The 13,353-nt window shown below is 63.4% G+C and overlaps 1 protein-coding gene across 18 annotated transcripts in view; it reads right to left on the reverse strand.

The window, feature by feature from the left end:
• The window catches only part of PLEKHA6 (pleckstrin homology domain containing A6), a 40,309-nt gene that overhangs the window by 4,735 nt on the left and 22,221 nt on the right, over nucleotides 1–13,353 (reverse strand). For 6 of the 18 annotated variants that reach the window (XM_050326945.1, XM_050326939.1, XM_050326944.1 and 3 more), the window contains exons 2-18: nucleotides 12,312–12,392; nucleotides 11,848–12,157; nucleotides 11,652–11,724; nucleotides 11,101–11,201; nucleotides 8,943–9,118; nucleotides 8,272–8,763; nucleotides 7,412–7,922; nucleotides 6,946–7,032; nucleotides 6,235–6,288; nucleotides 4,276–4,356; nucleotides 2,871–2,939; nucleotides 2,436–2,516; nucleotides 2,112–2,261; nucleotides 1,633–1,728; nucleotides 1,389–1,500; nucleotides 1,085–1,224; nucleotides 643–795 (exon numbers count right to left, since the gene is read on the reverse strand). In XM_050326945.1, the coding sequence (XP_050182902.1) occupies nucleotides 643–795; nucleotides 1,085–1,224; nucleotides 1,389–1,500; nucleotides 1,633–1,728; nucleotides 2,112–2,261; nucleotides 2,436–2,516; nucleotides 2,871–2,939; nucleotides 4,276–4,356; nucleotides 6,235–6,288; nucleotides 6,946–7,032; nucleotides 7,412–7,922; nucleotides 8,272–8,763; nucleotides 8,943–9,118; nucleotides 11,101–11,201; nucleotides 11,652–11,724; nucleotides 11,848–12,144 (2,673 nt within the window). In that variant the 5' untranslated portion in view covers nucleotides 12,145–12,157; nucleotides 12,312–12,392. Of the gene's footprint in view, nucleotides 1–642; nucleotides 796–1,084; nucleotides 1,225–1,388; nucleotides 1,501–1,632; nucleotides 1,729–2,111; nucleotides 2,262–2,435; nucleotides 2,517–2,870; nucleotides 2,940–4,275; nucleotides 4,357–6,234; nucleotides 6,289–6,945; nucleotides 7,033–7,411; nucleotides 7,923–8,271; nucleotides 8,764–8,942; nucleotides 9,119–10,018; nucleotides 11,041–11,100; nucleotides 11,202–11,651; nucleotides 11,725–11,847; nucleotides 12,158–12,311; nucleotides 12,393–13,353 lie in introns of those variants that run through there. The other 12 variants (XM_050326935.1, XM_050326932.1, XM_050326936.1 and 9 more) reach the window with 9 other exon arrangements.

Genomic DNA, 13,353 nt, shown 5'->3' on the forward strand with positions numbered 1-13,353 from the left:
ACCCAGGCACCCCCTACACCCCCTGGATCCACATGCAGCCACCCCTGTGCCACTCACAGCTGCTGGAAGTGCCACCTGTGCTGGCAGTGTGACCTTCCCAGCCCTGCTTTGCAGTGCCAGCCCCCACGGACACACATCCCAGCCCCCAGCTGCAGGGACACCAGTGGCTCCTGGTGTCCACTCCTGGCCCCTTCCCCATCCCGGCAGGAGCACGGCCGAGGCATCAGCAGGAATTCCCAAATCCAGGTTTGCCCTGGTGGGCAGGAGCTGGGGGTTCACCCCCACGGGCAGAGCCTGCCAGCACCACACAGGGAGTGGTGCCACAGAGGGACAGAGAGAGAGGTGAGGGCAGAGGAAAGCAGAGAGGGCGATGCCAGGGGCTGTGGTAGCCTTGGGGGGGACAAATCCATGTCCTGAGTGAGCACAGTGGGCGCTGGGGACCTGGTGGGGACACGAGGGCTGTGGGGGGGCTGCTGAGGGGACGGCAGGCAGAGCCACACAGTGCTGTCCCCATGCCAAGTGCCACCTCCACACTGTCCCTGTGCACTCGGGGTGGGCAGCTCCACGTCCTGCCTCATCCCAGCCCCTGCCAGGTCTCGGGGAGGAGGAGCAGGGGTGGTGGCTGCCCTGGGGGTTCGGTACCTGTCCCCGCTTGGCCTCTCCACCGCCTTGCTGCCAGGAAGGGGAGGTGGGGTAGGGCCAGAGGCGGCTCTCGCTGGGCAGCGGAGGAACGGCCGGAGGAGACTCCAGGGGGACGTAGGACTTGGGGAGGGGAGGTCGAGGCGGGCCTGGTTCCTGGGGCGGAGCGTGAGGGGGGAGAGCAGAGAAGGAAGAGAGAGTTAGAGAGAGACCGAGACAACAGGCGGTGGAAGCGCCGAGCCGAGGAGGGCAGGAGGGAGAGCAGCGGCTCCAGGGTGTCCGTGTCCCTGGGCAGAGGACACTGCTGGCAGGGACACTGCATCCCACCTTCCACGCGGACCAAACGGTGCCCCCAGGCAGAGCCACGAGGAGAGGCATCTGTGCCTGGTGCCCAGCATCCCCCAATCCCTCTGGTGGCACAGGGGGGACACCCCCACTCACTCACCTCGCCGGGTCCCGGCTTGGTGGGCGAGCCCTGGGAGCCAGAGATGAGGGAGAAGGGGCTGAGGGGGCTGGTGAGGCTGGCAGAGCTCAGGGGGCTGGCAGGGCTGTTGGAGCTGTATGTCCCCGAGGGGCCCAGGGCCACTGTGGAGAGGAGCAGGAACAAGATAATAATAAGATGATTAGAACAGGTAATAATAAGGCAATAATAAGGGCCACCATGTCCCCGAGCAGGAGCTGCTGCCTGCCCAGAGTCAGCAGGGGCACCTCGCTGGGGTCTTGGCTGTGCAGGGACACAGCCCACCCACCTCTGTGCTTGGCAGTGTCGGTGCCACGGGACGGGTTGTTCTTCCTCAGCCCTTCCATCACGTCCTGGATCCGCCAGATCTCCTTCTGGATCTGCCGGTTGAGCATTTCGTTCTGGACGGGCAGAAAAGGCAGCGGTCAGAGCAGGACATGAGGGATGAGTGTGGGGAGGGGAGGGCTGAAGGGACTGAGGAGGCTTCCACCCCCACCAGGGGGACCCCAGGGATGGCAGGGGGACCCCCTCACCTGGATGTCCAGGTTCAGCTGCTCCCACAGGTCGTCGTGCAGGGTGGACACCTCGCTCTCCAGGCTCTCGTACTCGGCGGTGCTGTTTGCCAAGGCCTTGGGGGGAAGGTCAGGGGAGGGGTCAGGGGGGTCCTGGGTAGGTTCCTCCCCTGCTTGGAAGCAGCTCTGGACCACCCAGGAAAGCAGGAGGAGGCTGCACCCAACACAGCCCCCTGAGCTGGGGAGGGAGTGGCAGAAGAGGGGACAAGCTCTGAGGTGCCCACGGGAGCCAACAGGCAGGGACAGGGACAGAACCAGTGGCTGGATGGCACCTCGAGGGTTAATTTGCTTTGTGCCCTGTGAGGGATTTTGGCTCCTCTGGCCCCCAGCCAGTTAAGGGGAATTCCCTTTTTGTTTTCCTGCTGGGAAGGGAGAGAAGGGGCACAGTGGGAGGTTGAAGGTCCCCGAGGAGGAGGAGGAGGAGGAGGAGGGGTCCATACTGTGCTGGCCTGAGACAGCTCCACACGGATGTTGATGAGCTGGTTCTGCAGCGACTCCTTCTTGTGCAGCAGCTTCTCTGGGTAGGCAGGTTGGCTCCCAAACATCTCCAGCTCCTGGTGTGTCCCCATCAGGGCACTCTCCAGGCTCTCCTGGGTGGAATGGGAGGCAGACAGAGCTGTGGGAGCGTGGCCGGTGCAGGAGCTCTGGTCCCCTCCCGAACAGGGCACTAACACTCGGGGAATCCTGGGGCTGTGCATGGCCAGAGCACCTCCCTCACCTCAGAAACATCCCCACTGAGCTGCCCCCAAGAAAGCAGGACGTACCTTCTCCGCTCGGAGCTGCTGCACCAGCCGCTCCTGCTCCCGCAGCACCTTGTTCTGCTCACAGAGCTTCCCCAGCAGCTTCTGTGCCAGGAGGGAAAGAGAGAAGGGGGAGAGGATGAGGAGGGTGAGGGTCCAGCACGGCCTCTCAGCTGGGAGAGACAAGATGCAGGCAGGACACGGCCCAGGGGTTGGGTTGATGGGATGTGTGGCCTTGGGGAGGGTCTCCAGCCTCCTGCTCTCATTGCAGGGACTTCCCCCCCAGCCAGGGTGGCACGGGACAAACTGGGAGATGAAGGATTTGTTCCCTGAGGAGCACAAACCAAACTGGGGGCAGCTCCCAGCTGTGGGAGCAGCGGGCACAGATCTCTCTGTGGGGACACCAGGCCTGCTGGGGGGGTCAGGGGGGACACACACAGGACAGACATTTGCTCTTACATCAGTGTCTTGCTCGCTTATCTTGTAGGGATGCAGAGTGTCCCTGTAGGCCTCCGGGAAGGGCGTCACCTGCAAGCAGAGAGTGGGGTGAGCCCGGCCCTGGGATCCCCAGGGAAGGAGAGGCAGCTCCCAGCCCCTCTCTCCCATCCCTGTGAGCAGGGAAAGAGAGGGAAGAGCTGAGACTCGGAGGAGGTGGATGCTCCCCATCAATCAGTGCTGGAGGGCTTGGATGAAGTCACAACCTCCCTGCCCATCAGCTGGTGAGCCACTGGAATTACCCAGACACAACCTCTCCACAGGAGCCAAGGACTGAGCTAAAGAGATGCCTCTGAGTCATTAACTGCCACCATTCCAGAGGCAGGGAAACAAAGGCAGCGAGATTGAGCTGTAATTCCACTTAGCAGAGTGGAAACACCTATAAATCAGCAGCTGCAGCAGGGCCTGTTTACCACCACCCGGCTTATCCGTGAGTCACTTTCCCTTCCTGGAAATCTAAATTACTAATGGGACCTCAGCAATTAAATGCCTCCAAGATCTGGAGATGAAAGGCAGAAGATAGGAAGAAGGGGATCATTATTGCTAGAAAGCAAGACGCCACTTTAGAGCCATTTAAACTACGGGATAATGCAAATGGACCTAAATCTGGGAAGTGCCAGAGGGGCTGGAGGCAGAGGCTGGTGGATTGGGATGCTGCTGCCTCCAGGCAGGGAGCCCAGCCAGCGAGAGCATCCCAGGGGCTCTGGTTTCGCCCTCCAGCACATCCCTGCTCCCAGCAGATGGAAACAGGTACCTTTTTTGTTGGAAAACCCCAGTGATCCATCTCCGGGCTACTGGCACAGCCAGAAGGTACCCTGGGCAGCACAGCAGGGCCTCAAGACCCCCTGTCCAGGGTGGGTGGCACAGTGGGCTCAAAGTGATGGGACCTGTCTGTGCTGGGAGCTGCAACCCAGCACCAGCAGGAGCATCCTGATGCTGGGAACAGAAGGAGCCAGAGCCTCCGGGGGTAAAAGGCTGTTTCCTCTCCCTGTTGCAGGAGTTACTGCGTTGGTTTAAGAGCCTCGGGCTGGATTCCTGTCTGAAATCATCCCACACCGCCTCCCTGCCTCATCAGATGGCAAAACAAGGACGAGCCAAGCCCCGAGTGCAGCCCGAACGAGGATGAGAGTCCGGCACCGCCGCGTCCCCGCCTCGCGCTCTCGCTCCGCACGAGGTTTGCCGGCTTTTAAATGGCTCATGGATGGATTAGCAAAGCCTGGGATGGACTAGCAGGTCCCCAGAGCGGGGGTGATGTGCCGCGTGGATCTGCATGAGTGGCGATGGCGGGAGGTGACCCCGGATGGCGCGGGGGGCGGCCGGACCCGCGGCCGTGCACGAGCCATGCGGGGCCCGGCGGCCCGAGCCTTACTTGCATGTAGAGCTGGGCCCTAGGGGAGGAGGTCTCCACCATCCTGTTGACCATACTGATCAGGGTCTCGCTCTCGCTCATCTGCGGCACACAGGGAAGGAAAGGGCACAGGTCAGCGGAGCCGCCCGAGCCGCCGGGATCGCCCCGGGAGCCCTCGGGATGCGAAATGCCACCTCCTGAGATGTCCCAGGGCTGGAGACACGTGGGGACAGGACCCCCCGGGGCTGCTGCCGCTCCGTTGGGTGCGCCCAGGGCTGGCTGAGCGCCCTGAACGCTCTGGTGGGGGGAAATCACAGATAAACCGGAGCCGGCCCGGAGCTGCAAACGGCACAGACAGACATGAGCTCGGACACAGATGCCACGGCGGCAGCACAGCGGGTCCCAGCACACAGACGGACACACAGACCCTGCTCTCACGCTGGCTGGTGGCTCCGTGCCCAGCCAGGGCTGTGGTGGCACCGGGGAGGTGACTGACAGCTGGGCATTGTCCAGCCCAGCAGAGCCTCCAGCAGGGTGGAACTGGGAGGTGGCACATTGAGGCCATGCTGCCAGGCACACATGTGATGGGTTTGGTGTCCCTGTATGTCCCCAGAGCCACAGCTGAGCCCTCCAGAGAGTCAGGACAGACCCCAGCCAGGGGTTCCTGGGGTGCACGTCTGGCGGTGACCATGGAAATCGGGTGATGGAGCCACTCAGGTCACCAGCACTGGAGTTCTGCCACTGCCTCTGCCCACCGAAGTGCTGCAGGAGCCCACAGCCCTAAGCAGATCATGCCAGGGAGCCCTTCATGCCCAAGACCCCCAAGATCCAAAGGGTGACGGCACTTTGAGCACAAACCAAGGACTAGACCCCGACTGGGGGCAGCCGAGGGAGCCGTGCCCGCGGCTGGATGAGGAAGGAGAGAGAAAATAAAGCAGCAAGATGTTTGAAAAGAGACACTTGACAGCGTCACTCCCAATTAGTCTCTCCACAGGTCAGGGAGAGAGGAGCAGGAGGAGATGCAGGAGGAGATGCAGAGCCTGTTCAGGGAGGGTTTTAAAGAGCCGGGCAGAGGCAGCGATGCTGCCGGTGGCTGCGAAACAGCCCAGAGAGCTTTTATTGCAGCGAGTGCTCCTGCCTGGCCCTGGCCCTGCTCCAAGGCAGACACAGATCGTGGCGATTGCTGCACCGGTGGAGATTTGCAGACTAATGAGATTGTCCCTGGAGCAGCTCCCTCAGTGCCAGCCTGGCCTTGGTGGGTGAGCGCCTGGGCTGCAGCACTGCCTGGCAGCTCCTGTCCCCAGCTCTGACTGCAGCTCCTGCCTGGACACATTCCTGGGGGTCTCTCCCAGCTGTATCCCCCCACCACCCCATGCTCCTGGGGTGAAGTCAGTTCACCGTTTCGCTCCAAAACCCCCGGTGTGCAGAAACCTGAGTGCTTTGGTGTCAGTTCTGGCGGGCACCTCACGCCCACCTGCACCAAACCTTTCACCTTCAAGCAGGAACGGGGCCACCACGTCACCAAACCCACATCCCCCAGGGGTCACCGGTCCACCCCCTGCATGGGGGACACCAGCCCTGGGTGTGGGGGCACACCCTCCAGCACAGCCACGCTGGCACCGTGCACGTGTCCAGCACTGACCTGGGTGGTTTCAGAGCCGCTGCACCCCGTGGACCCCAGGGCAGCTCCCCGAGACTCCGGGAACGCAGGAAGCTGCTCCACCCTCCCCACACACCCACATCATCACACAGAGGCACTGCCAGGGGGGACTTTCTGCCAAGCAATGAGCGACCCTACGGATGGGGAGGATGGAAGAAGCAAACCAAAGACCACTCGTGCTGCTGGAATGCCAAGAAGGGTGAGGATGGATGGGCGAGATGCTGCGCTAGGAGGGGAGGGGAAGCCGCTGGGAACGGGGAGGGGGGCACGAGGGGACAAAAGCAGCTGGTGAGGTGGGGCTGGCAGCCAGCTCTGCCTACCTGCTGGTCCAAATACTCTAGGTTTCTTTGCAACTGAAGGTCTAAAAGTTCATCCTACCAGGAGCCAGCAGGCACGCGGCAAGAAACGAACGGCAAAACATATAAAAGAAGAAGCAAAAGCAGTTAGGTGAGGGCTATGGAAAGGCCTCCTGGCTGGGAAACGAGGCACCTGCGGGGCACAGAGCCGGGAACGCCGCCCTGGCCGTGCCCTGCGCACCCCGGTCACCCTGCGGCTACGAGCATGGATGGCAGCATGGGTGGCTCATGGTAGCTCAGGCTTCTCCCTCCTCCGATGGTCCTGCCCCATGGTTTCGGGGTTGTGCCCTGCGGGGGGACCTCCTGGTGCCACCCCAGCAGCTCCAGCCCCTCCGAGAGGGAACAACGCAGGAAAATGCAGCAGCTGTCGTCAGAAGGGAGGAAGCAGAGGGGGACAGGTGGGGGGTGCACCAACCTCAGCCAGGGACCACCCTGGGGAAGACAGGGGTCCAAGGGTGTCCAACAGCTGTAGAGCAGGGGCCAGGGGCCCTGCCAAATGGATTTCCTTTGGGAATGGCCGGGAGGGACCAGTAAAAGGACCCACAGTCCCGACCTGGCCCTGAGTGGCCCAGCTGTGACCCACAAAGCTGCCCCTGGAGTGCAGTGGTTCCTCCTTGGCCACCTGAGTGAGGACCCCCAGAAATGCCCCCCTCCCTGGGCCAGCAGCGCACGTACCATTTTGTCATGGATGGTGGGGGATGCCGGGAAGTGGTAGGGATACACTCCGGCCGGGACGGGCCGCCTGTCACCCAGATAGTCGTACTGTGAAGAGAGGAGACCCCACCCCAAAATCAGAGACACGTGAGAGGGGTGTGAGAGCCAGAAAGCACAGGGGAGGACAGAGCCCGGCCCCCAGCAGGGCCAGGCCTGGCTTTGGGACAGGGACACCAGCACTCCCTGCTTGGGAGCACATCACTCGTGGTATCCCTGAGCACCCCATCCCGTTCACCCATCCCTTCCTCTGGAACAACCACAGCCTGGGCAGCTCTGCAGGATGGCCAGGGGGTCCCCAAAGCCACCAGGTGAAGCAAGGTGGCCCTTTGAGGCCAGGCTGTGCACACAGAGGGGACATCCCCTGCCCTGCCCTGCCCTCCCCAGCGAGGCTCTCCCTCCATCCCTGCACATCCCGGCGGGCGCTCACCTTGGGAGAGCTGATGGACCGCCTCATCATGAAGGGGGTGGGGTCGGCGTAGATCTCGTCCCCGCGGGGCGGGAGCCGCTCGAAGCGGGCGCTGGGCGAGCGCACGGGCGAGTACACCCGCGCCCGGCTGTAGGAGCCCTGGCTGGGCGAGCGCGGCACCGAGCGGGACCGCGGCTGCAGCGACATCCTGCGCAGGGAGCCCGAGGCCGCGTCCACCTCGTCCAGGTAGGGCGGCTGCCTCCCGGGGGCCGGCAGCCACAGCGGCACGTCCTGCCGGCCGAACCCGGCGTGGTCCTTCCAGTCCCGCAGCTGGAAGGTGCCCCCGTTGCGGAAGGAGTGGCGCTTGTCCTCCAGCGCCCAGGGCGGGCTCACCCGGTCGAAGGCGGGCATGGAGCAGATGCTGTCGGGGCGCACCCCCGCGGGGTAGTACTGGTACTCCTCGGGGTACTGCGGCGAGTAGGGGGAATAGTAGTCGGGCACCCGGCGAGACACGGGGTAAAACCTGGTGGGGCTGGAGAGGGGAAGAGGGTTGTGAGAGCCAGGCTGGAGGGCAGGCAGTGCCCGTGCTCCAGGGGGCAAGGACAGACTTGGAGCTGGCAGCTCCTACACTGGTGTCTGGAAAGCTGGCTGGTTGGCAGCCCTCCTCCAGGGACTCCATGGTGCCCACCCCTCCTGGCATCCCTCTTCCCAAAAATCCACCTCCCCAAAATCCACCTTGCTTGACTCTCCAGGGTGTCCTGCTCAGAGCTGGCAGTGCAGGGAGAGAAAGGAGAGCCAGAAAGGAGATTTTCTGACCCCAGGAGGGGAGGAAGCAGGCAGGAAGGGGAAGAACGTTCCCAGAGCATCCCCCGAGGTCTCACCTCCGCAGCTCCTCAGGGGGCACATTCCCGCGGCGGGAGTTCACCCACTGCTGCAGCTGCGTCATGGAGCTCTTGCGCTGGGCCGCCTTGTCGGGGTTGGGGCGGGGGGCGGCGCCCCGGCGGGGGTCCCTGCTCTCGCCGTCGGGCGGGGGGAAGGCGGTGCTGCCGGGGCGGCTGGGGGACGGGTACGGCCACCCGTTGGGCTGCGGTGGCCGCTCGGCACTGCCCGGGCCCCGCGGCGCCTCGGGGTAGGGGCTGCCGGGCTCCGAGGGCACCTCCTGCCCGCTGATGCCGTTGGCCTTGGCCAGCGGCTCCTTCTTGCCCTCCGCCCGCTCCGGCTTCCTCTCCATCTTCTCGGAGCCGCGGCCGTCGCCCTCCCCGCGGGTCTTGGCCTCGGGGTCGGCTTTGGGGTGCTCGCGGTGGGCACTGTTGCAGTGGAGGTGGTGGTGGTGTTTGCTGGGGGGGATGTTCTCCGAGTCTGGTTTCTCGTGCCTGGGGGTGCAGAGACAGGAGAGAGGGGTGACCTTCCCTCTGCAACACCCCCAGGGTGGTCGGCAACCTCCTGACCCTCCCTCAGCTCCCTTGTCCAGAGGGTCCCTCACGCTCCCAAGAGTCCCCATCCCCGGGAGAGTGGGGCAGAGGGGTGGCACGGGGAGCTGGTGGGTGCTGACCTCTGACTGGGGGGGATCTGCACCCGGGCGGCTTCGCCCATGGCTTGGATCCAGGATTCCTGCTCCTCCGTGTTCTCGGCGCTGAAGAAGTAGGTGCGGATGCCGGCGTGCTCGGCCTGCGGAGACACGGACTGCCCGTTACTCGCCGGCATCTCCTCCACCCAGCACACCGTCACCTGCAGGGGGGCACACAAGTGGGAGAGAGAGAGAGAGACAGGAGGGTGAGAGCTCCACTTCCACCCCGGCACCAGGTCCTGCCAGCGCAGGGGAAACCAGGAGTGGTCCTTCCCTTCCCAGCCGCACGCACCCTCTCGCTGAGCAGGAGGAAGGCTCTGCAGGCCCCTCACAGGGGGATCCTGATCCCCCCAGGGTCGCTCCCAGGGGTGTTCAGGACCAGCCCTCCCCAGGGCCCCCCACCAGAGGAGCAGCACCCCAGTGCAGAGGTTGCTGCACCCCAGCACCAAGTGGGTCCCCCTGGGGCACAAGGGCTGGTGAAGGGTTTATGTCCCAGCAAGAGCAGCAGCGCCATTGGAGCATCATCCATGCAGGGTGAGGGGGAAGGTGGTTTCTTGGCCCAGAAAATATTTTTTGGAGGGACAAAAGCTTTGCTTTTGCTCCAAGATGTCAGTGCCCGTTCTCCATCCAGAACGTGCTGGAAGGCACGTGATTATTTAGGGCCTTTTCGAAGCTTCCACCTTCCCCCTCTCTGGAAAGGGATGGGAAGATGCAAGGAGGAACAAAAGGGAGGAGCAGGAAGGTTTTCCCCCTGAAGAACTTTCAGGGCTCAATCTCTTTAAAAAAAATAAAATGAAAAAAATAATTGGGGGTGGTTATTAATTGATTAAACCCCTCCCTTGGCTTTCCATCCTCCCCAGAACATGAGCAGTGTGCCCAGCCAGGGGTCACCTCCTGAGCCCCCCATGCACTCCTGCCTATGCGAGCTCTGCAGCCAGAGGAAAAGATGCAATCAAAGGGATTCACCCCCTGGATTAGTGGGAGCAGGGGGGGTGGAGCATGCGGGCGAGCCTGGGGGTCCCTCACCCTCTGCATGCACCAGAAACACAAGAAGGTACTACCTAGGTGGTGGCTGGGTGCTGCTGTGGTGGGTGGTACGAAGAGACCCCTCCTGTCCAGGGATCCTCACCCGCAGAGAGAGGAGGAGGAAACACAGACACGGGGTCAGCGGGGCAGGAACAAACCTCCCCCGGCCCTCGGGACCCTCTCTACTCCTCTCTGGACAAAAACCATCCTCCCAAAGCCTGGGAAACACCAGCATGTGGCTCAGCAGAGCTCAGCTCGTGGGCAGCAGCTTTGCAAGGCTTTTCCCCACTGGTGCCATGGAGACATTTCACAGAATCACAGGATCTTTGAGGTTGGAAAAGACCTCCGGGATCACAGAGTGCAACCTGTGACCCATCCCCTCCTTGTCCCCCAGCCCAGGGCACTGAGTGGCCTTCCTTGGACACCTCCAGGGGTGGGGATTCCACCACCTCCCCGGGCAGCCCCTTCCAAAGCCTGACCACCCTTTCCATGGAGAAATTCCTCCTGATGTCCAATGTGACCCACGAGCAGCTGTGATGACAGACCCTGCTCTGATGCCAGGGGTGGACGTGGGGGAGCAGCAGCCACCCTAAGCTCTCCCTGCTCTGCTCTCCAGCCCCATGGCAGTGACTCATGATGGGCTCCTCCCTTCCAGTGACACTTCCCAGGCAAAAGCTCAAACAGAGCTGGAGTTGGGGACACTCCATGCCCGGCTCTGGGAATGCTGCCAGGAAGCGCCGCAGCAGCCGGTGGGACAGGCTGGTGGGAGCAGCGATGGAGAGGGGAAACTGGGATGGGGAGAGGGGTAGGAGCATCCAGCAAGGCCCTGCACCTGGCTCTGCCCTGGGCTGGGGGGCAGCAGCAGGGGTTGGTGACCTTGGGGATGCTGCTCTGCCCACGTGTGCCTCAGTTTCCCCAGCAGAAGGCAGATCCACACAGCGTATCCACAGGGCATCCTGGGGGTTTGCAGTCAGCCCTCACCCCAGCTTGCTCCAAGCCCCGTCACCGAGAAAGCCAGAAGAGCAGCAGGGACCCTGCCAGCATCACCGCCACCCCAGTGCCCCCCCAGTGCTGTCCCAGTGCCCCCCCAGCGCCCTGTCCCCTCCCAGTCCCTGACCTTGAACGTGTGCTTCCTGCTGATGTTGTCCGAGGGCTGCACGGCCGCCACGCGGAAGCTGAGGAGGGGGATGCTGCCCAGGATGTTCTCCTCCTTCTCATCTGGGGGGAAATGCTGGGGTTACACACGCACAGAGGGGGTGGGAGCTCCGGCTGCCCCCCCAGCACAGACCCCTCGTCCCACTGCTCCTTCCCAGGGGGGCACACAGGGAGCCCACCTGTGGGAATCCACTGCCCGCCTGTTGCTCCCGCAGCTCCGCCTGGCTCACAAACAGCCTCCTCAATTATTGATGCCCGCCCAGGGCTGAGCCCAGGAGCTGCCAGGGAGGCGGGGAAGGCTCTGCATTAACCCCTCAGGTCCCCAGCATGGCAAACACCCCCACAACGGGGGTGCTGGGACTCCAGGCCCCTTCACCCACCCCAGTACACCCTCCTCTGAGCACGGAAAGAGCCTGGATTTACATGGAGGCACCCGGCTGGTGGGCACCGGGTCATGCTGGGGGGGTGGCATAAGCTCTGGGGGGGCGTTGGGACTGGTGCCCATGGCTGTACCTTTGTAGTAGAAGAGGCACCGATCCACCAGCACGAACCAGCGCTTGTTCCACTGCTTCACCCCCGAGCTGGCCTGCGAGAGAGGGGCACTGAGGGCAGGCAGCACCCGGGGGACGGCCGGTCCCAGGGTGGGGGGGTCTGCAGGGTTGAGGAAAGGGGGGGGTGACACCCCCAGTGCCACCCAGCACAGGGGTACCTGCTTGTAGAGCCAGCCGCTCTTGGTGACGGCGGCGTTGGGGTTCCTCTTCATGGAGTTGGAGCGCTTCCCGAAGGCGATGCCCTTGCGGGAGGGGCGCGGGGCCTGCAGGGGGGCAGAGGAGCCGCTCAGGGGGGGTCCCTGGTGCCCCATCCCTGCTCCTCCCTGCCGTGCCCCGCGGCGCCGAGCACCCACCCGGCCTCCGGGGCGCTCCGGGGGCCCCTCCGACACCATGGCGTGGCCGGGGGGCTCGCTGGGGACGGTCGGTGGCCGCTTGCTGCCCGCTTTGCTTGACATGTCCGAGGTGGGCCTGCGGCACAGGGGAGCACAGAGGGTCAGCACAGCCGTGTCTCCCCACCCCACGGGAGTTGTGCCCCGCCATTCCCAGCCCTCCCCCCAAATCCCCCCACCCAGCACGAGCCGCTCCCAGGCCCTGAGAGCAAGAGAGCTGGGAGCCAACTTACTTCTGCAAGTCAAGTCTGGAGTTGTCCTCGGGGACCTGTCCCGTCACTGGGTGCAGGAACGTGTTCCGCCTTTCATTGTGGCTGCAGAGACAGTTGGGGGGGGGTAGGTGGTTGTTAAGAGCCCCCGTGCCCTTCACAGAGTCCCATCCTGCTAACCCCGCACTCTGGATCTTTCATGGAGTCACAGAATCACGGAATCGTGAAGGTTGGAAAGCCCTCTGAGATCACTGAGTCCAGCCATTAACCCAGCACCGTGTTTGCCACTAAACCGTGTCCCCAAGTGCCACATCCAGGTGGGCCATCCTGGAAGTGAAGCCAGACCCCCATCTGGCTCCCCCCTCCTGTCAGGGAGTTGCAGAGCCAGAAGGTCCCCCCTGAGCCTCCTTTTCTCTGGGCTGAGCCCCCCCAGCTCCCTCAGCTGCTCCTGCTGCTCCAGCCCCCTCCCCAGCTTTGTTCCCTTCTCTGGACACACAGAGATTTCACTGGCATTTCCCAGAAAGTGTTCAGCTCACTGGGGGCAAAAACAAAGGCTGTGGTGGCCAAACCCCCCTTCCTTCTGCTGCCACATCCCAGGTGTCACCACTGACCCCACTCAGAAGTCGCTGCAGCAGCAGCAGCAATGGCCCATCCAGGGCTGTGCCTGCAGCAACGTCCCCAATGTCACATCCTTGCTGCTTTTAGAGCCATTTGCCAAAGCACTGCAAGGTTTAGAGCAGGGTCACCTGGACAAAGCTGGCTGTGCACTCCCCAGACCCCAAACACCAGCCCAGGACCCCCAGCACAGGCTGTTGCTGGTTTGGTGGTGCTGGGCACTGCTGGAGGTGGCTGGGCTGGGCCCCCTGGCAGTGCCAGGAGCGGTGAGACAGGGCTCCTGCCAGGCTCAGCTGGCACCTTGTGCCATGTCCATGCCCCAGTCCCACGTAGCTGGTATTGCTGGGCACCCCCAGCACTTGGGGAACCCCCTCCCATGCTGCTTCCCAGGGGCTGTGCCAGGAGGAAAGGACAGGGTTTACCCACAGGTTCAGGGCTCCATCCCAGGCAG

The sequence above is a fragment of the Myiozetetes cayanensis genome, unplaced genomic scaffold (genome assembly GCF_022539395.1).
Source record: "Myiozetetes cayanensis isolate MyiCay16 unplaced genomic scaffold, myiCay2020 scf32, whole genome shotgun sequence".
Taxonomy (NCBI): domain Eukaryota; kingdom Metazoa; phylum Chordata; class Aves; order Passeriformes; family Tyrannidae; genus Myiozetetes; species Myiozetetes cayanensis.